This window comes from Parasteatoda tepidariorum, chromosome 11 (assembly GCF_982258835.1).
Source record: "Parasteatoda tepidariorum strain Cologne lab strain chromosome 11, Ptep-v5.0, whole genome shotgun sequence".
Classification (NCBI taxonomy): Eukaryota; Metazoa; Arthropoda; class Arachnida; order Araneae; family Theridiidae; genus Parasteatoda; species Parasteatoda tepidariorum.
The window spans coordinates 33,519,782-33,542,558 of NC_141765.1; the positions used below are offsets into that span (position 1 = coordinate 33,519,782).

General features: G+C 29.3%; 1 protein-coding gene across 1 annotated transcript in view; it reads left to right on the forward strand.

Moving 5' to 3' along the window:
- LOC107450091 (stromelysin-3) overlaps positions 1–22,777 on the forward strand; it is a 63,665-nt gene that overhangs the window by 31,317 nt on the left and 9,571 nt on the right. Inside the window, exons 3-7 of the mRNA XM_016065801.4 lie at positions 6,084–6,191; positions 12,381–12,484; positions 13,919–14,123; positions 17,156–17,314; positions 22,303–22,446. Of these exons, the coding sequence (XP_015921287.1) occupies positions 6,084–6,191; positions 12,381–12,484; positions 13,919–14,123; positions 17,156–17,314; positions 22,303–22,446 (720 nt within the window). The remainder of the gene's footprint in view (positions 1–6,083; positions 6,192–12,380; positions 12,485–13,918; positions 14,124–17,155; positions 17,315–22,302; positions 22,447–22,777) is intronic.

Sequence of the window (22,777 nt, forward strand, 5' to 3'; positions counted from 1 at the left end):
ATATTGACCTGACCGCAAACTCATGATCCGTACACCACGGAGAAGTTTTTACAAGAAGTTTACTGAGGTCGGCTGAAGCCGCGGCAGAAATCGTAATGACCAGCCATTGCAGGAATTCAAACCTGGGTCAAAGAATATAGAAAGGAAAATAAGTCCAGCTTCTCGAATACGTAACTAACACGGGGAACTGCTCGGTGCGGTACGCTATACCAGAAAAACAACTTACTCAGATTTAGAAAAGCGTCATCTGAGCTAAGATCCAGCTCATCAGCATAAGAAGCCAGGTGATAGTGAGAAGATGCAGTAATTAAAAAAATTAGCGGATCACCCTGAATAACTTTTTATCTAATAATCGGATCTTGACATTCTAGGACTCAATCTTAATGGATCGAGAGGCTGACCTCAAATATGCAAATTACTTAGTACAGAAGATATTTTAAGTTACGAAATCAGACTCAAAAGTGTATTTTCTCTGAATAAACATATATTTTTTTCAACGGATTACGATTTCTGACCCCCAAAATATAGGGGATAGTCGCAATCTGAAAAATGTGTTCGCAATAGTTTGGTCAGGAGAGTGCTCCAAAATTTGGACCCCCTAATGTTAACTTTACTTTATATTTTATTATTCCATTAAATATTATTCGAAAAAAAATTGAATTCTAAGGTATACAATTTTTTACGTCATTTTGAGGATTATAATTTTACATGATAAATTACAAAGTTTGAATGAAATTAGTGAAATAGCTCCCGAAAAATAGATTTTTTAAAATACGACTTTTTTGAAATTTGATTTCTCGGGTACTATTCGACCGATTTCACTCAAATTTCGTATTTTGCCAGGTAAAATTATATTTTTTAAAACGATGTAAAAAATCAAATGCCTCTATAATTCAAAAAAGTTTTGACTAATATTAAGTAAAATTAAAAAAATGGTAAATATTTACTGAAAATTATTTTTCTCGTGGAATTATCTCTGGATAAACGAATTTTATAATTGTGTGAAAGATAGTATAATTGTGTGCAAGATGGTATAATTGTGTGCAATATTTTGTAATTGTGTGTGAGATATAGCGAAATACGCAAAAAGTTAAATTAACATTAAGGGATCCAAACCTTGGACAGCTTTTCTGGCGAAACTATTGGGACCATATAACACAGATTGCGGCTACCCTCTATATTTTGGCTGTCAGAAATCTGAATCCATTGATTAAAAGGTATGTTTATTCAGGGAAAGTTCGTTTTTTGTCTGATTTCGTAACTTAAGATATCGTCTGCGCTAATTAATTAGCATATTTGAGGTCCTCCCTTTGAACCATCAAGAATGAGCCCTAGAACGTAAAGATCCAATAATTAGATCAGAAGTTATTCTGGGTGGACCGCTTCTTATTTTGCGCACTGTACGTCACTTGTGAACCGGTTGTTGGGCAAGTCTGCATGCATGGTTGAGTACGCTACTTCCTCTTGCAAAATACGCAAAAAATGAAATTTAAATTATAAGCTCTAAACTAATCCATTGAGCATTAGCCCCTCTTCCTCATCCTTCCTCAGTGGTGCGACAACCCACAATGGGCTCTGGCCTTCTTCAGAATTTGATACCACGTGAAGTATCTTTGGCATTGTCTTTCCATCCTGTTATTTTTAATGTTTCTAGATCACTATTAAGGCAGTTCAAATACCAAGTTTGGGCTGTCCTATCTTTCGAGTACCTTTTGGTTTGGTCCTAAATACTTTTTTAGTAGTCCTACTGTCACTAGCTCTAATTAAAAGTCCAGACCATCTTAGATTTCAGGTGTAAATGAAATTAATTATGTCTTTGGTTTTCTTAATTTAAAAAAAAATTCTTTTGAATACTTTTTTAATACTGACTTAAATACTTTTCTTTCGTAGTCATTAGCTCTAATTATATGTCCATCCCATCTTAGCTTTTAGATGTTTAAAAAATTTATTATTTCTTGGGTTTTGTAAATTATGTATAATTCTATACATGTTTTTCTTCAAATTCCATTAACTTGAGCACCTCCAAAAATACTTCTTAAAATTTTTTTCTCAAATTAGATAGGGTTTCTTTAACTTTTCTTTACAATGTCCTAGTTCCAGCTATATGAAATGAAATAGATCGAATTAAGCTTTTTTATATTGTTATCTAGGGTAATTCTTGTGATGAAGTTTGACCTTAAATATTTCTTTAAACCAAAGAAGCATCGGTTGGTGAAAATTATTTTGCTAAAGTTCTTATATTCTGTATGTTCATTTCAAAACCCAGATATGTAAATTTTTCCAAAACTTCAAATTTATAGCAAATTTATAGCATCTGTATAAACAAGTATTTTGTACGAATTTTTATTTTATATTTAATAACCAGTGATGAACAGCCTACCCAATCTTGAGTTTACGACTAGCAATGTTCAACTCCGCAGCCTTGTAATTTCGAACCCAACCCAAAACTACTTCATGTTTGCATCTCTATTAATTTTTTCCAATGCTAGATTAAAGAGAAGGCGAACGAGAGCATTGCCTTGTCTCAGCCTATATGTGATGGTTACAGGTTCTGATAAATTGTTTTGGACTTTAACTTAAGTCCGTGTTAACGTTAAGGAAGCTAGTGTAACACTCTTTTCAGGGATGTTGAATTTCCTCATAGCATAAATAAGTTGTTTCCTATTTACTGCGTCATAAGCTGTTTTTATGTCAAAAAGTAGGTAATGAGTATCGATTCGGAATTCTTGTGTTTTTTTCCATTATTTATATAATGTTGAATAGTTGTTGAATAATAGACCCGTATCGGCGAAAACCAGATTGGTAGTCTATAAGCTGCATAAGCAGCCAATTTGTTGAAAAGAATATAAGAGCACATTTTGTTATCTATGAAAAGTAAGGTAATCTCCCTGTAGTTCGAACATTGCAGAACATCGACTTTAACAGTGTATAAAGCACGAGGTGCTGAGCTACCATTCATCTATAGTAATGCTTCCATATTTAAAAAAATCAATTTAGAGCTAGTACATTCAGAGTGCTAGGTTTAAAATGTTTTTATGAATTCTGATGGAATTGAGTCTCGACCTGGTGACTTGAAGTTTTTTAGTTTTTTGTGTAGCCGCGGGATGCATTTTTTCTGTCTTTGTATCTGTGCAATCCGCTCTTTTCCTGCTCATGATTTCATTTCGGATTTTCTGTGGTGTTTCATTGTTTATTCAAGTCTGGGTTAACATATGCCGTTCATTGTTCATATTTCTGCGAAATATACAAATGTATTTAGTGCAGTAACGGCAACGCATAGCATATTGTGTGTTGAGTAGGACTGGGCGATATTAGAAATTATATATCGTGATATATCGTCAGTTTTGCATCGCGATATAGCGATGTATCGCGATATAGTATTTTTGAATTTCATTTACTTTAAGGCACAGAAAGTCAGATTTCTATCAAGACTTCATACGCATATTGATTTAAATCAATTTATAAATTTGAAAATATATATGTTTTGCTAAAGAAAGATATTAAATAAATTGACTAAGATGTACAAATCTTACTTAAAATATTTATTGAAAAAATGTGTGTAGATACAGAATGAAATATTTGCACTTCTTTATCGTTTATAAGGTATAAGCAGTCTTAATTTAAGTTAACCCTTAAAACACCCTTAATGAAAAAAAAATATTGTTATTAAACAAAAGCTGATTTTAAAATTTCAAAATATATTTTAATTAAAATAAAAGTTAGATTGACTAAAAGCCGAAGTTTAAAATTAAAAATGTTCGAATTTTAAACTAAAAAGTAAACATAAGAATTGTAATAATTTCTTAAAATTTTCGTTCTCTGAAAGATTTCTCAGTTTAAAAATAAAAAGGGAATTTTATAAAGATATCTAGCTGAAATTATTGAAAGAAAATTTAAAAAATTAAAAAAAAAGTTTGTTAAGAAATTCATTATACACTTAAAACAAAGTGTTAAAAATATATTTTTTTTTTTAAAAAAAAGAAACTTTTTTTAACAAATCAATATTTGCTTGTACTATTATGCGTAAATAATTACAGAATTATTAAGTTCGATCGTAATGTTCAAATTCTTAATAAAGAAGTAAACACAAGTTTTGTTATATTTTCTAAAAATGATCACGCAAATAACAAAAGATTTCTTAGTTTAAAAATAAATAAAAGTGAAATTTATCAATATATTTACCTAACAGCATAGGAACAAAATTTAAAAAATAAGTTCGTTAAAAAATTATTTGTATGCTTAAAACAAAGAGCTAAATAAATTTTAGAAAAAAAAATGCTTCTTAAACACTATTTTTATTATTATTTCATATAAATAATTAAATTAAATTAAATAATGAACGAACGAAAAACAAAGTAAGGCAAAGTTTCTTAATTAAATTCTTAAAAATAGAAACAAAAGAATTGTGATATTCGGTAATATATTTAGCTAATTAACTAATAATATAAAACGAAAATTAAAAAAAAAATAATGATTTTACTCTCTAATAAAACGAAGTAGTAATTGATAAAAAAAAAAGAAATGAATAAAATTCGCAAACTTTTCAAATTCTTTTGAACAAATAAAGTTTATTGACTTATGTCCAAAAAATAAGTTTTGTTTTAACTTTATTTCTAAAAATAAAAACAACTCAAGATTTATAAATTTAAAATCAGTAATAGAAGCCCATTAAATTATTAGAAGTTTTATCCGAAAGGTTTTTAATAAATTAAAAGAAAGTAAAAAAATAACCTAACAAATTTATTTACTTTGTAATTTAATTCCTTATGGGTGCCTTAAATTAGATTTCCGATAATTTTCACATTTAAAAATATAAAAAAAGTTTTGTCAGAAAATAAATAAAAAACTTATCTAATTAATGAAGAAACTTTTCTTTATAAATTCTTTTCAATAATAGATTGCGTTCAGAACAAGGTTACGACGGCGATCACGAAGTTAATCCCATTGAAAATAATCTACAAGAAACGATTTCAAATCGCGAAGGTGCAAAAACGAACATGTGTCTCAAAAGTGATTCTGATTCTACCGCTCATCAGTCAAGGCCGTCTCAACATAACGAAACAATATCGTCTTCCACAGCGCGAGTTGGCATCGGAACGTAAGAGAAAGTCCTTGTGTGTATCGCTATATCGCTATATCGTTATATCGTCTTCTTCACTCGACGGCTTAAATCAGATTTCAGATGCATCGCTTGGAATGAAAGTTGCTGTATCGGTTTGCCGATATAGGCGTTAAATCGATATGTCGCGATATATCGATTTATAGCCCAGTCCTAGTGTTGAGTAACTATTCGTTTAGATATTCGCGAAACAAATTTGCAATCTAAAAAATAAATTTACTTTATCGTGCTAAAAGCAGTCACATGATATGCGTTACTTTAAAGAAATTGACTAAAAATCATTTTTCTCTAAGCAAAGTTAATTTTATTACCGTGTAAATATTTTCAAAAAATTTAATACTTAATTCTCTTATGATTCGAACGTTTTACCAATTCGAACACGGTACATTTTACATTTCACGACATTTAATTTATCAATATGTCAATAATATTTTGCTTTTAATAAATTAAATAAAATTAAACATTGTGCAATGAACAGAAAAAATAATAAATAAAAACTCAGTCTAAAAGCTACCTGTTCTCATTGGAAGGCGAACACTCCCTCCTCTGGACCACCATGTCTCAGACTCTTAAGATTGAAAAAGTTGCAGAAAAAATCGTAAAGATAAGTTCACCTAGATGACATATGACTGAAAAATAAATACTATGTAAAAATTTGCCGATTATAAGGACGCTTGTATATACAATTTTCCGCACATTATACAATTCCGGACATTACACAATATTTCGTATCTTTTAACTACTCGCGGTGCCCTATTTTTGTGGCAACAACCTTACAATATATCTTGTACTAGAGCATTAGAACATTAAAATAATTATAAGGAATAAATGAATGAAATTTATATAAATAAAATTAAGAATATTTTGTAACAAATAATCAAAAATGAATACATTATTAAAGTTTAGAATTTATTTGTAATAAAAATCATGTTCAACTTAAAAACAATCAAAATCTTTTTTTCAGGTGTTTTGGATAATGAAACTGTGGAAATGATGAACACACCACGATGTGGAGTTAAAGATAGAATTGGTCATTCTGATACTGCCAGAAGAAAACGATATGCTTTACAAGGTATTCAGCCACTTTAAACATTTAACAATAATTTTTTTTTCCAAAATATTTATGATTAGGATTTTTTTACTACTCTTGAAACTAAAAAATAACTGTAGGATAAGGAACAAAAATTTGTGATATTTTTCCGAATTTTTAACTCGTAAAATACACTTTAAATATAATAGACAGAAATTCTTGTTTTGGAAATTTTTTTAAATTTCCACACTTATTCCAAAATCTACTTCATTATTTCAAGACCTAAAATTAAGCATTTTCTCCTTTATACTCTTACAATTGCTTTGAAAATATTAATGATTTAAGTTAATTAAAATACAATTCATAAATTTAAAGACATCGTATTAAGAATGCGAAATTCGTGTGTTTTCTTTTAATATGAAAAAAGCAATTCCCAGCGTAGAGAATAAATTTTATGATTTATTCTCTAATTAATAGTTTCATTTATCACATAATATTTTTATAGTGAAATACCTAAGGAATACGATGGCAGTGTATAAAATAATTTATCAAATAAGAATAGCATTAAAAATATCATAATAAAATCTAAACTTTGTTCAACTTTTACCTATATATTTTTTTTTTGTTTTTGCCACATTTATATTTTGTTTTATTAATCTAACTCACATTTTTCCAAAGATATCGAGATTACACAGTAAGAAAATTCCGCATCAAATTACGTTTAAAAATTTTAACGCAAAATTTCACTGAGCAAAAAATATGATATACCTTAATTTCACAGTGATATTTACTGAATCCCTGTAAATAAGTAAATATTACTGTAAGAATTATGGTATAAAATTTTACGGTGAAAATGTATTTTACGTCCAAATAGATTTTACGGTATCTCAGGAATCGAGTACTTTCTAGATACCAGTACTTACAGTGTAGTTCAGAAAAGTTAAATTCCCTCACTTTTTTAATTTTTTCCGATTCTTCAATTCTTGATAAAAATATCGAAAAAAATTCAACAAAATTTATTGGGTATTTAAATTGTTAACAAATATATTAAAACTTAAAAAACTGCATTAAAATTTATTTTATGACGCACACGCTTATTTAACTCAGTTTCTTTACCAATTGCTTATTTTACAATTTCGTACATTGAAACTTATAAACAAAAATATTTCTTAGATAAATTTAAAATTCAAAAAAATTTCGACAAAAATACTGAGCTGAATAATATATTCAGGCTGATTTTTGTTCCATGTAACTTTGCTTTGATAAAAAGACGCATAAAACAATACATCGTATAAAAGAATTCTGGTACATCGAATTTATCTTACTAATATAAAGGAGGATATATATATATGTCCTGCTTAGAAAAATCAATCCTTTTCAGGCAGAGAGTCTGTTCTTACTTATCTATGTCTTACACTACTGGAAATCTCTCTGAAAAAAGGGTCAAGCAACAATCTATTTAATTGATATTTTACCATATTCAAACAAAACAGTCCAATAACCATAAATAAAATGATATTCAAACTGCTGACTGTGAAAAAAAACTATTTATTAACTGTTTTCATCTAATACAGTTCAACAACCAGAATTTTATCACACTATAACTAGGCTCACCTAATGATGCCACTTAGTTCCTTGCAAATCGGTACATACAGCAGAGAGGACTAATATGTCAATTTCATGACCGACAGATCGAGGGTTTAAGCGTTGACACCACAATATTCCTTCTATTCCTTTCAACGTGTGAAGAGTTTTAATTGTCCTGCATTCCCCTATTTGGGACCATGGACTATATTAGAATACGATACACTCATTCACTTATAGATGGCAGCACCATAAAACTGCTTAACTATCTCCAATGCTCGGATAGTTATTTTTCGGTTTTGAAGCCATACTAGTTGTAAATGGTTAAAAAAACATATAGTTTTGTATCCATTTTTTTAAACCATACTAGTTGTAAACGGTAACCGTAACCGTACCGTAATAGTAATAGTAAACCAAAACCGTAATAGTAAAAAAAAATTTATCGTGAACTTTACAGTTACTTGGATGGGCAGACTGTTGCTGGTTACTTCACCACAATTTTAGAATGAAAATTCTTACCGTTTTTTGAAGAAAATATATATTTTCCTCTTGTTTCCTAAACAGGCATATTTTCTATCCGTTTGAGCAGAAAACGATGAAATTAAAAAAATAGCTTATTTTTCAGGTCCTTTAAAAGATCATCAGAAAATCAACTTTAGATTTCCAACATATTTTTTATTCAAGCTAGACTAGATTTTTTCAAATATTGCCTATTACGCTCTATTACCAAACTATATAAAACAAAAAAATTTGAACTAAACCTTTGAATGTTAAACTTAACTAACTAAAGTAATTACTTTAAACTTTGATACATTGTTAAATTTTAAATATTTTTATTCTTCAAACTTTTATATACCATATAAATTAGCTTTTTATAAATATTTAACGTTTTTTCATTTCTTTTTAAAATATTAATTTTAAAACAACATTGCTACAAATATATTTTATAATTGCTTCAAGTTATGAATTTTTATCGTAAGACAAGGAAGAGCTGTTTCAAAATCTTTTCTTAGCATCGTTTTTACACTTTTATTAAAGATGGCAGGAAGCTACACTACGTCAGTTTCTTCCGGTGGAAATCTTCACCGTTTGATGATAAGAAATAATATTAAACAACTAAAAAACCATTAATCTAAAGGATGATTAAATAAATTGTACAAGAATAATTAACAAATAATAAAAAAATCCCCATTCGATTATCATTTTTAAAATATATTTTGTAAGAATACTTTTACTAGCAATTTAGTATCAAGTCGTTCTCATGTAAAGTATTTTGAATTAGTTTTAATCCATCTTTGCAGATTTTAAAAAGAACTTATAGAGTTATATTAGGTTTTAGAAGAATTTCAGTTTGATCTAGCTGATAATATAAGTTCAATAATATGATACCTTTTCAGAATGTTGATATGATATGCATTATGAAAATTCATTAAATTATAATTTATTAATTATTTTCATAAAAATATGCAGAGGACACTATATTCATAAAAATAACTTTTTAACTAATACAAAGCCTCTTTTAAATAAATCGATCAAAGATTTAGATTTTTAAATTTATAAACATCAGGAATATGATAAAACATGTTATAAAGTATAGCTTTTCAGATAACGAAAGAACATGTTTACGAGATATGGAGAAGAAAATACGAAGAAAAAAAACCAAGCGAATAAAGGCAGTATACCTTTTGGCTCAATGAAATGGCCAAGCTGTAAAATTATTTTGTACTCGGAGAAATAAACCTGGTAGTATGATAAAATTACCAAATTTTATCTTATATTATTAAACTATATTTTATTGTTAATTTTATCAAAATCATTACCAAAGGGCTTCGGCAAAAATTACCGAGCTTTCTGGTGTTCCCATATAACCAGAAACACTATAAATTTACCTAAGTTTGGTAGTTTTGTTCACATTTTTATTCTCGGTGTACTTATACTAATACAGTTACTACATCTGACGTATGTGATTGAGATCCAAACCTGAGAAATAGCTGATTTGTGGATTCAAACATAAATTATCCTCGGTTGTAGATAAATCTTGGTTAGAGTCTCCTTAACACGTTGAATACCACGCTAATTTTACATGACTTGCTCGTCTGGCCACACGGTAAATAACTACAAACTAAATTTGCAAACATAGACAGATTTTGCTAGTTTATAAAAGATTTAGAATGACATATCTGAAAAAAGGGGTGAATTATATATGCCTACGAATTGTCTAAAAATTGTGCGGGATAAAAATCTACTAAATTGAATTTATTAAACCAAGAATCACAATAATTAAGTAAATTTTGAAAAATCTTCTGCAACTCCATAAAAGAGTGTAAATTTTATAGTTCTATATCATGTTATACGCTGTCAGCCAGCTGTTTTTCGCAGCCTATGTGAAAGGTCAGTGTCAGCAAGCGGTGTCAGACGCAGCCTAAATGTAATTTCAGTGTCAGCCACCGGTGGCTGACGCAGCCTAAATGTAATTTCAGTGTCAATCACCGTTTATTGACGCTGCCTAAATGTAATTTCAGTGTCAACCACCGGTGGTTGACACGGCCTAAATGTAATTTCAGTGTCAGCCACCGGTGGTTGACGCGGCCTAAATGTAATTTCAGTGTCAGCCACCGGTGGTTGACGTGGCCTAAATGGAAAGCCCAGTGTCAGCCACCGAAGGCTGACGCGGCGCTTAACGTGTTAATATCGAAATTAAGGCGAGAAAAGTTTATGGTTGTTTATGGTTATGGACACGGAGATGAATCAATCAAATTATCGATGATAAATTTCTGTTACTTATAGTTTGAGTAATTTCTTCACGTATCATGTTTTGCATAACAAAGACATTGCCTACCTTAAATTTATAGGATTAAAATTATACATTAAATTCTGTTTTCAAGAAAAATAATAAAAAAAAGTGTTGGAAAATTCAATGCCAATACATTTTCAGATCTTCATTGAACAGAAAGTAAAAGTAAAGTTAAAATAAATTGATTGTACCTGAAAACATGGTGCCATTTTTTCCTTCCAATTTTTCAGCATATTAAATTACGACATTTGTGTCAAATGTTTATTCTTAGAATCTATAATAACGAACATATTTCAGTAAACTTAAGAAAAGCAACTTTGAACATTATAGGATATATAATATCTCTCAAATATTCCTCTGATTCTACGACTGTAAACCGGTTAGTTTGTCTAAGACTTGTTCAAATAAATTAAGGAAAAATTCTCGCCTTAAATCAAATCCATGTTCTCATATACCGAAATAAAAATTTTCCAAAAATGTAATTACACAAGTTTTCATTTTCAAGTAAATGAAAATAAACAAAACAGTATTTAAGTTCAAAAATACTGTAATTGAAAAAAAAAGTTGTAAAATTGTTTTCACTGCACAATCAGTGATGAAGCAGTGAAATAGTTTCACGTCAAAGTAAATCAATGTTTTAAGAAGTTTTGTGAAAATCAAAGTTGCGAATCCACTACCGGCAATAAAATGCATAGATCGAATTGTAACTTATTTAAATTTGACGAGGAAGAGTTCATATGGTAAAATATTATCATAACGATTCCACTTTCAACTAAATTACTTTAAGTGCCACTAGGCACTCAAGCTGAAATTTAACATGCCAAGAGAAAAAGATGAATTTTCGGTTGCTTCAAGATACGAGTAACTTCCTTGCCTGTTTGAAACAAATAATTTGCCGTATTCGAATTCTTTCATCTCTAGTGTTTCTTTTAATGTCTTGTACTGAATAATTATACTATTTTTAATTGGAATAGGCGTCTCAAGGTAACACGATTTCTCCACTCTTCTCATGTTTCCCCTCTCCGTTGCTATAATTTTGGCAAATCTAACTTTTTCCCACGCTATCCTATCCCAAATTCTAAACAAAACGCAAAATATTAATAGTTTTGCCGAAACCATGATAACGGATTGGGGACAATGTGGAAAGTGAAAAATTCGCTTAACCTTGAGACTGATATTATCTTGTCAAAGAATATAGGTAATTGCAAATGCATAAGGTATTTGCTTTTTTATAACAGCTTTAATAAATATATATTTAAAATAATTTTAAACAATTTAATGACAATAAAAATGCTTTGTAAATATGAAGGAAATAATATGAATATAAGTGATGAAAATAAGTGAAATAGGAAGGAAAAGTTGCGAATAAAAATTAATCATTTCCCACTCAGCAAGATAATGATAAAGTCAAAGAACAACGAGAGCTTGAAGTATAAATTTTTGCTTTCATTGTTATAAATTGTATTATGACTTACCAAATTATTGTTATTAACTTCTAGGGGGAGATGAATCTTGAAGAGATGGACATTATTATCACATAGAACAAAAATATCTTATTAATACAGGAATATTAATATTTTTACAGTTTTAAACAGTTTTGATTTACAAGTAGATCAGCTATCTCCACGTGGAAATTTCCATTTTTGTTTAAATTTGGATCCGAAGTTTTTAAGAAATCTTGGATTAAAATTATTGGTTAAGAAAGTCTTTTAAAGATCTGATTTTTATGAAAGTTTCATAAATAGATTCAAACTCATTCTTAACTAAACCATTGTTTTATACAGTAAAATCAGTAGTTAATTTTAATTTTTTTTCTTTTGTATTAATATTGTTTTTCCTTCTAAAAATTCTAGGTAGCAAATGGAGAGTATCACAACTTACATATCGAATTTCCAAATACCCGACCAGGCTAAAAGATAAACTCAAAGTTGATAAAGAAATAGCAAGAGCCTTTAAGGTAAACTGAACTGTTTTATATATTACAATTATAAAAACCGGTATAAAAATTCATTTAATTATATGCTTCTGGAATAATGATAAGGAAAAAAGAGCAAAGAAGCAAAAGAAATTAATTGCTTGATTGATTCTAAAATTTAAAATAAAAAATAATAGTAATCTAAAAAGATATCCATAAGAACATTTACAGTTATCTCTTATAGTAACTGATTTCTCTGCTAAAATTTATCGCACGATAAAAACTCGAATATAGAAAAGGTTTATTTGTGGCGAATTATTCTACTATTAACGTATACATTTAGAAAAGAAAACTTTTTTTTTTTTAATATTTAACTGATTTTGTGATCTTAATTTCAAACTTGTTAATGAAATAATTGCAATACAAACAACTAAACAACAAAACAAAGGGTAATTAAATTTAAGCAATTTAATGCGGTATTAATTTGTTTAAGAATTTAATTTTTTTTTTAAAGGATCAAAAATTACAATGCATATCTGGACACTAATGAAGACGAGGAAAACCTATTTCTTTTTTATCTCATTCTGTAGTATTTGAAAAAAAATTACTAAACTGTTAAAAACTGTAGTGTATTTACCACTACAAAAATATAATTCCAATTCCCTAGTATATAAGACATGTTAACTCGATTCTGTGGTGGAGTACCTTTTCATAGATGAAGGTTGGCATTGTCGATATCTACTCTCCCCACATTCATCGGATTCTCGCACAGATATAATTCTGGTGGGGGAGTACTATAGTGTGTCTACCACTACAAAAATACAATTCCAAATCACTAGTATATAAGAAATGTTAACTCGATTCTGTGTTGGTGTACCTCTACATCGATGAAGATTGACATTGTCGATAACAACTATCCCATACCTGCCAACTCTCCCGCATTTTGCGGGAGATTTTATTTTCATATTTAAAGTGGTAGTAAATATATACTATTTTTTCTTTTATAAATTTAATTTTTAAATTATTTTGATCACCACTATTCTTACAAAAATTAAGCTTATATATTAATATGCGTTGCTATCATGGTTGTGAACTTAATTTTTTTCAAATACAACGCATCTGTTTGCTTGAAATTGAAGTTTTAATTCCATTTTAATACCACTGGGAAAAATGATAATGGAAGGGATTAAAAGTTGGCAGGTCTGCTATCCCCACAAGTCGTTAAAACGGAATATTAAGTTGGAAGGAGCTTTTCAGGGAAGTTGAATAAAAGCTTAAAATAACAACTTGTAATGTACCTGTTAAAAACTAAAAAAAAATATAACTTTTGATAAAAGTGGCTTTATCTATTATATGATTAGATGATATATTTTGTATTAATATATTTGTATACTTTTAAATTATTCACCATCTGTATCTTGAACACATACTTCAAGAAGAATGTTATTCAACTTGGATTGTTTTTAATATTTTAAGATATGGGGAGATGTTACAACACTTTCATTTGAGGAAAGAAAACGGGGTCGTGTCAATATTGATATTCGTTTCGAAGAAAAAGAACATGGAGATGGAGATCCTTTTGATGGCCCGGGAAAGACATTAGCCCATGCTTTTTTTCCACAATTTGGTGGAGATGCCCATTTTGATGATGAAGAAAAATGGACAATTGATGAAAGATCCGGTATGACTTTTGAAAATTAAATGCTTCGTTTTTATAAATTCAATATATTTTTTATCTATAATTGTGGAAAATCAGAAAATAATACTGATAAAATTAGATTTTTGGTAGACATTTACATTTGGCAGACGGACGCATCTTGATATGATTTGCAAAAAAGGTGATTAATCTGTCTATTCTCGTCAGATTTAACCACATTGCAAATAGTTTTTAATTTAATATCTTAATTTAATATCGTTACAAGTAAAGAATCGGAACTAAAAATTTTAAATTCAAATCAAATTTGTCAGTTTTTATAATAATTCTCACAGTTAACAAGTATATTCATATGTAGAATCAAAAATATTAACTAAAATAATTTAGTGATAAGAGTTAAGCATTTTATTCATTTTTCATTTGTGTAAGCAGCAATCAGAACCCTTAAATATATAAATATTACCCCCATAAAAATATGTCATTGCAAAACAGAATTATAATATGGAATTTACATTATATTAAGTGTAACAGCTGCTGATTGCTAATTGCTGATGACTTATTAAAATATGAATTCTCAATACATATATATATATATATATATATATATATATATATATATTATCTAGCCAAAGGTATTCGGACACACAACAAAAACATCATCATGGCGTGGGAGTGTTTTTCATAATTTGACCCGGGTCCCTAAGTTCCTGGTTTTGGAAACGTGAACTCTGAGATGTATGTGAACTTTATGAGCAATGTTCCAACTCTATGGTAATATTTCGTAGAAACCGCATTTTTCTTCCAGCAATATAACTGCTCTGTCATCATAACATCAAAGCTATAGTTTGACGGAAGTAGATGCTCAAAAGTAGGATCATCCTTTTAAGATCCATGCAGCACCTTTGGAATGAATACACGATGCGAACGGGGCGGATATTCTTAACTTTTGGTTTGATTGTTTATGTATGCCTCATAAGTAAGGAAATATCCGAACCAAGGTAAAAGGTTCAACTGATTCTATTACGTAACAAGCTTTATTTTGTGGATATTAGAGAAAGGGAAAACATCTTAGAACACTTCAGAGCAGGCTTTTGTTTATATTCAGAGCAAAAAAAAAGGCTTTTATGAGGACATTTTGCGCTTTGGGTTATCGGTTAACAGTTAACTTAGCTGCGTCACAAAATAAAAATTTGAATAGTTGTCTATTAAAACGCAGATTACGTAGCCAGTTAAATTGACCATTCTCACTACCATTGCTCACTTCAGCTGTGATGGACACTTGAAAGTTAGTTTCTATAGCCACCGAACTCCCCAGACTTATACAGGCTTTGTTATGGATGTAAAAAGAGGACCAACATGATATTAATAAATGTCTCAGGACTCTTCGATTTCGTACCACTGGGTGTTCGGATACTTTTAGTCAGATAGTGTATTTTCAAATTCATACTACTAAATTAAATAACTAACTATTTGTTTGTTGTGATTTTTCTTAATATCAGAACAACTAGAAATAATGCATCTAGCGCAATTTGTGCAAATGCTGTAAATGACAAACTCACATTAAATACCGCAGTACTTTGAAAAACACGGGTAATATTTTTTTTCTGCTGAAAGGGATTATTTTAACGAATATTATATACTTTGGAATCGCTGATTTCAAATTTGAAATCGGTTTCTGATACCAAGCGGCAGTTTATTTTTATTTTTTTTTTAAATGACATTTTCTGTGAATTTTTTGACGGATTGCTCAAGTTTAAAAACATCATAAATAACAGGGGATCACATAAATGATTTGACAAAACATTTCGGGGAGCTAGAGCACATCATCAGGATCAAAAGTGCACCCAAGCCCGGAAATGTCATCATAAGCCGCTAGGGGTGGTTTCCTTTTAAGAACTATTTCCTTGTGTGTTTTAGAACGGGTCATAATAGGAATCACACCTAGCCGAGTACAATGACATTTTCATGCACGCAATTTTAATCCTGATGATATGCCCTAACTCTTCTAGAAGTCTGTCGCTAAATTTACGCAACACTCAGTTACATATAACGTTTTTAAATATGTACGTTTCGACAAAAAAAATAATAAACTGAAAATGTCATTTTAAAAAAATCTGTAGCTTTAGAAGGAAAACTAATTTCAGAATTGAAATCCCCACACTCGAATAAGGCAGGATCAATTTTTTTTTTTATAAATGACCAGTGTAATTTATACTCTGCTGACATTATACAAATATTTTTCCCAAGCATTTAAGAAACAGTTTGGAAATTAGTTCATAAAATTAGATGTTAGAAGTGTGCTGGGTTGTTTCTCAGCTGCATTTATTAAACTTCAATTGCAAAATATAAATTTCATTTACAACATTTGCGCATTTAGTAATCGATATGCAAGTTAATAAACTTATAATTTTAATCCCTAGCATGTGACGCCCGAACTAAGTCCGCGCAACGCAAATACGCCAATTTCGGAATGCCCGACCTGAGTTCGGGCTAGAGAAAAATCAGTGCTTCAATTCCGTGAAGCCCGAACTCAGTTCGTCCAATGCATAATATGTTATTTGCCATTTTCTCAATAAATGGCGATACTTTTATTGAAAATTTTTCCACGAAAAGTTCGGCAGTTTCGTGCCATTTGTCGGATTCTTGAAATTAGTTGGAAATTCAAAGGAATCAGAAGGAAATGAATTCATGACAATTGCTATAAATAACAAAATTGTTGTATTAGTATATTATATTTATGTTGGAAATTATGTCATTTGATTTATTTTGATGTAATTTGAACAAAAATTACTGTAATCCATTAACATGTCCAATATATGTGAAAATATTGTGTATAATTTTTATTTCGTTTAATTTTTTTCTTTTTTAATTATCTTTCTAACATTTTGATGATAATAACGAACAAAATTAAAGAGAAATTTTATTTTTTACAATTTTGGAACGTTTTTTCTTTCAATTTTATTCCACAGGCAAAAAAAAAAAAAAAAATACAAAAGTAGCTCGATAAAAACTGATAGAATGATTCAGTGTAATAAGATTTTTTCAAAACCTGTTTACAGGTACTAACATGTTCCAAGTAGCAGCACACGAATTTGGACATTCCCTTGGTCTATCACATTCGGATGAGAAGAAAGCTTTAATGGCTCCATATTACAGAGGATATGATTCATCATTTAAGCTAAATATTGATGATACAAAAGCAATCCAAGCATTATATGGTAAGAAAAATCATTATTTGTTAATCCAAATCAAGATTTTATTTAGAACTGTGAGGTTATCTGCATGCAATAGGTAATCTGGGTGGAATTAACTTATATAATTAATAATTCCTCTTCTCTTTTAATTCCACTCTCTCAAATTATTCTCGATTGAAACGTTTTAGTTTCAATAATACTATTTGTCCGATCATTTTATTTTTGGAATTAGATAAATATCTAACAATTTATTGCTTATTAAATACTTCTTCAAATTATGATTTTTTAAACAATCCTTTAAATTACTACAATTCATGAACATTTATTTATGTACTCTTAATAAACCCTTATAAAGTTATCTAATAAGTTATATCTGAACAAAGTATAAGACTTTTTATCTTCCTAATATGTATCTTAACGTATTTTTTCTATATGTACTAAAATCTTATGGCTTGATTTCATTTTAAAAACTAAAAAGCAAAGATATAAAGAGCAAGGATGAGCAACTTTGGATGTGAGTCCTCAGTTAGAAATTTCTACCTCCAATTGTCGTTCAATAATAATCTCATTTTTGCATCCGATAATACGATTTTAAAACCATATTTCAAAAAGTGTTACTATTATAACGATCATTCTTTTTCAAAAGCAGTTTCAGGTTTTATAAGCTTATTACTCATCTAAAGTAAATTTTTAATAAAAGGAATATTTAAAAGTGTTTAGTAAAAATTATAGATATATGTGTATAAACTACTACCGGATTTAGGAACGTGCGATATTATATTTAAAGACGTTTTATAACACATAATAATTTTGCATTATTGCCAATGATAAAAAAATAAAGCTATACAGTTTCTAACAGTATGTAAACAAAGATTAAAACGAAACCTAAAATAAATATTATGAATATGAGCCGCTACACTGCTACATTTTTCAAATTGTAAACTCACTTTCTATCACCCTAAATTATTGAAATGTGTTCTTTTAGAATATATTTCAATTAATTTGAAATTAGATCTGCTTAAACAATGCAACGCAAATACAAAACTAAATAGGGTAAACCAACCAGTGAAGGAACACTACCCAGTGAAGGAACATTTCATATATGTCGATTAAAAATAAGAATTTGAAAGTTTTTCTTTAGATTGATTGGCAACAATAGCTTACTGCCAAACAATAGGAAGTCATCTAGCAATGTTTCGGATTACCTGGTCAAATAGACTTCTCTGGAAAAAATTTTGAATTTGTTATTATCTCTGCAACACCTTGTTTCTTTGAAAAAATTGTAAGGTGAGTGTTTGTATTTATATGTTTGAAATGGAATTAATTGCATGTAATAGCTTTATTTTTCTCACTGTGTGAAAAAGAATTCAAAATATAGTTACTGAAGTTACGTTTAATTTTTTTTAAGCATCATAGCATAATAAAGTACTGAGATAAGGGGGTGTTTATTCACTGGATCACCAAACGATGAAAAACCAGTGAACGAGCAAGTGTTCCTTTACTGGCTTTTTTTTCTAAGTTAATTGAAATAAAAGATAAACTTTAATTTTCTTGTACCTTTAATGATGTTCCGCATCAAAAGTATGTCAAAAATACGAAGAACAACTTCTAACCAGTGAGGGAACAGGCATGTTCCTTTACTGGGCGTAGATTTCCCAGTGAATGAACAGTATGTGTTAATATGTTGACACTTTAATTTTCAATTCATGATTACAAAAAAAAAGTTACCATTTTCCAAATATTCATATGTTATAATTTCAAGAATAGGCTTGTTTTTAAATACTTGTATGGCTTATAAATTCATAAAGAGCATTAAAAAATAACCAAAATTAAGTGTTCCTTTACTGGGTGTTCATTTACTGGTAAGAGCTGTTCCTTCACTTGGTCTTCTTACTACTTGTTATTTGAACCTCCAAAACTTTGAAACAATATTATGTAAGTTCTCTACAATTTTTTTACATAATTTGCAATTGGTAACAAATATGTTGACACTGTCATTTAACTAAAATTACGAATTTTGAAATTAATATGATTTTTTAAAAGGCAAGCGAAGCTTAAGTGTTCCTTCACTGGTTAGTTTACTCCAGCTCAGTCTATAACTGAAGAGCTTACAGGAAGAAGGTACCTATTGAAATTCAGAAAAATGCAAAATATTTTTGCCAAAAACCATGTTATGGTGGGCTATGTACACTTATTTTTTAAATTATTTATTGGTTTAATAACTAAATGACAATTTTTCATAATTAAACTCGATTTGAAATTATACAAGAAGTATAAAACTTGTCATCTTTGAGTTGGTCATATCAAAAATATTTGTGATGCATTAAAAATTTTTGCTATTACATTAAAACACGAAACGTAATACTGAGGATTTTACTTTTAACAATAAGAAGTAAATTTATAATTTTTATGGATACAGATTTTTCTTACAATTTTTCGTACTCAAAACTGAAATGAAATTAATTCGTTTAAGACAAGTCTTCGTTTCATAAAAATGAAGAGCTCCTTCATAAAATTGAAGAGTCCGTTCTCATGAAGAGGGCGTAGAACGCTCGACAGCTTTCGCATTTTTATAAGTGATCGAAACTTCATTAGTCATATATTAATGCAATATCTTTATAAATTTCAGATAATTAATTGTAAGAAATAAAAATCGTGTTTTGAAACTACTTTAAATTTAAAATCAGATTTGTTTTAACTTGTTTCATCCGATAAGTTAATGAAAATGTAAAATAGAAGAAGCATTTGAAATTTATCATGATCTTTAAACAATATTGTGTGCTTGCTCACCTACATTTTTTTTAAGGAATGTGTCAGAATATTTTAAAACTTGTGTTCTAAGCAATTGGAATTCTCGTTCTCAGGCTTTCAAAGCATAACCTCATCTATTTTTTTGATTTAAGCAATTACGATTATTTTGCTGTAGAATGGGTTCTCTAACAATCAAATTATTAATTACTGTAGCAGTGTTTTCCTTTTATTTTCACGCAATAAGAAAAAAATCATAAAATTATTTACCTAATTTTTCTACAGTGTTTTTATTCAAATCCATTTATTATTGGATTATCAAATATCAGTCTAACAAGACCCAAAGATGGATTTGAGGAGACAGTCTTTTTGAAAGGAGTAAGTTAAAATTTAAATTAACTTTTTAAGTTAAAATTTAAATAGCTGCTTTGGCACTAAAAAAAATTGAGCGATTCACCCAGAAAATAAATTGTGTTTTTTTGTCGTCTGCAAAATATTTGATTATGTGAAGAGTAAATCGTATTGATTATGCAAGTATTTGGTTATATCATCAATGGTTTGCAGCAGATAATCCAAAAAAAAAATGGTAGAAAAATGTAATCTGCATATCATTATGTTAAAAGAAAGAGAAACTGATCACTCCAGAGAATGTGGAAAGAACTATCTTGCAGATATTGTTGAACCGAACACTGTACTAGCAAAAATTAAACTGTATATGATAAGACATAATTTCATCTGTAAAACTATTGCGAAAGACAATAAGCTGATTTCGAATTTGTAAATAAAAATCAAAGATAAAGTAAATTCTCCATTCAAAATAATAATTATTGCACTTATCTTTATGGAATCATATTTAGAAAAAGATATTAAATTATGTAATGATTTGTTACCATTATGGAATTATTAAAAAGGTTCATATATCTTACATTCTATTCCTAGCATTTAAAATTTTTACCTAACTGATTTATAAAAACTTCATTACCCTATAAAAAAATCACAATGAAATAGAAGGTTCGTATTAGCTGAAATCTTTAATAATATGATCAAAACACAATCTTTCATTCAAGTAAATGTTTAGTTTAATAATAAAAAAATCTGTTTAAAATATGTAATATAATTTACAAAATAAAAAAAAAATTAAGATAAGATGAAAAAATATATACAATGCATATTAAAAAATAAACTTTTTTCAAATTTGCTCTTTCCATTTTAATAAATAGAACTTTAGCGCTTTCAAACAAAATAAGAATTATGAAATGAAACAGGAGATGATGCAACCGTATCGCGTGATAAGTCTTCTGAGCATGCGCGAGACAAGAAACAGAGTCGTTGCCAATTACCGGTATGAAAAACTTTGGCAACAGATAGGAAGCAACGCAGCAACAGATTTTGATCTACGTTGCCGTTGCGATCGGTGGAAACCCAGCTTTAGGGGGGGAAAAACGAATTCCAAAACTTACTTTTCTCCAGCTTTATTGTCGAGAGGACAATTAGAATTAATTATCATGCGCTTGCTTAAATATGAAAATAAAAAAAATAAGTGCAAAGACAGAACAAATTTTTTCTATTTAAAGCTTAACTTAAGAATTAAAAATTCTTTTGTAACTCAGATTAGATTTAATTTTCATCATAAATTTATGCTATCAAATACAGAAAAAGATTTTATATCTAACAAGTTAGTTTATACGAGGAAGGAAGTTGTTGTTGTTGTTAATTTACGTCGCACTAGAGCTGCACAACGGGCTATTGGCGACGGTCTGGGAAACATCCCGGAGGATGATCCGAAGACATGCCATCACAATTTTGATCCTCTGCGGAGGGGAGGGCACCCCTGCTTCGGTAGCCCGACGACCTGCGGGCGAAGTCGAGCACTTTACGGTAGCACAGTTTAACGAGGACCCATACCGCACACCCTCGGTCCCCACGCAGACTGATCCAAGTGGTCACCCACCCGCTCAGTGACCGTAGCCAATGATGCTCCACTTCGGTGATCTGCTGGGAACCGCGTCTTAACGATCAGTCCACTGCGGGACGGAAGGAAGTAGAAAATTAGATATGTTTAGTAAGTTGGGAAAAAGTTGATTTTATAGACACATCTTTAGAAGAAAAAAAGGCAAATCAGTAATGGTAATCTATTCTGAATTAATAAATCATCGTTATCACTAGTGAATAAATCACCAGTATTCCCTTTTACTTCATAAAATATTATTTGTTATTCTTTTTCTTTAAACATTTTGTGAAAATTTAAACCAACAATATTATAGGTTCAAAAGAAAAGCCTGTTCCACCACCTGATGAAGAACCTTCCGGCCCTCCACCTGATACCAGTGATGCTCCAGATTTATGCCAAGATGCCTCAATAGATACTGTGACTCGCACTCAAAATGGAAGTACATATGTTTTTAAAGGTAAGCTAAAAAAAACATATGCATTTATATGATTTTCCTAAAATCAAACTAGTGTTGCCATTGGAGAGGGGTTTTAAGGCTTTTTTTCATCACATTCATTTGATTTTTTTAAAAAGACACAAATATAACTCCCTAAAAAAAGATAATACACAACAAAAACACCTCAAAAATACTCATGAACATAAAAAAATACCTTACTAATAACCTCATGAATAGAAAACTTGTACGGTAGAAGACAAAAACACGTTTCTTTCTTTTTTCCCTTCATAAATCCTACTTTTTTTTTTCACTTTTTCTGATATCTATGTTCTTATCCACTTTATTTTTATTT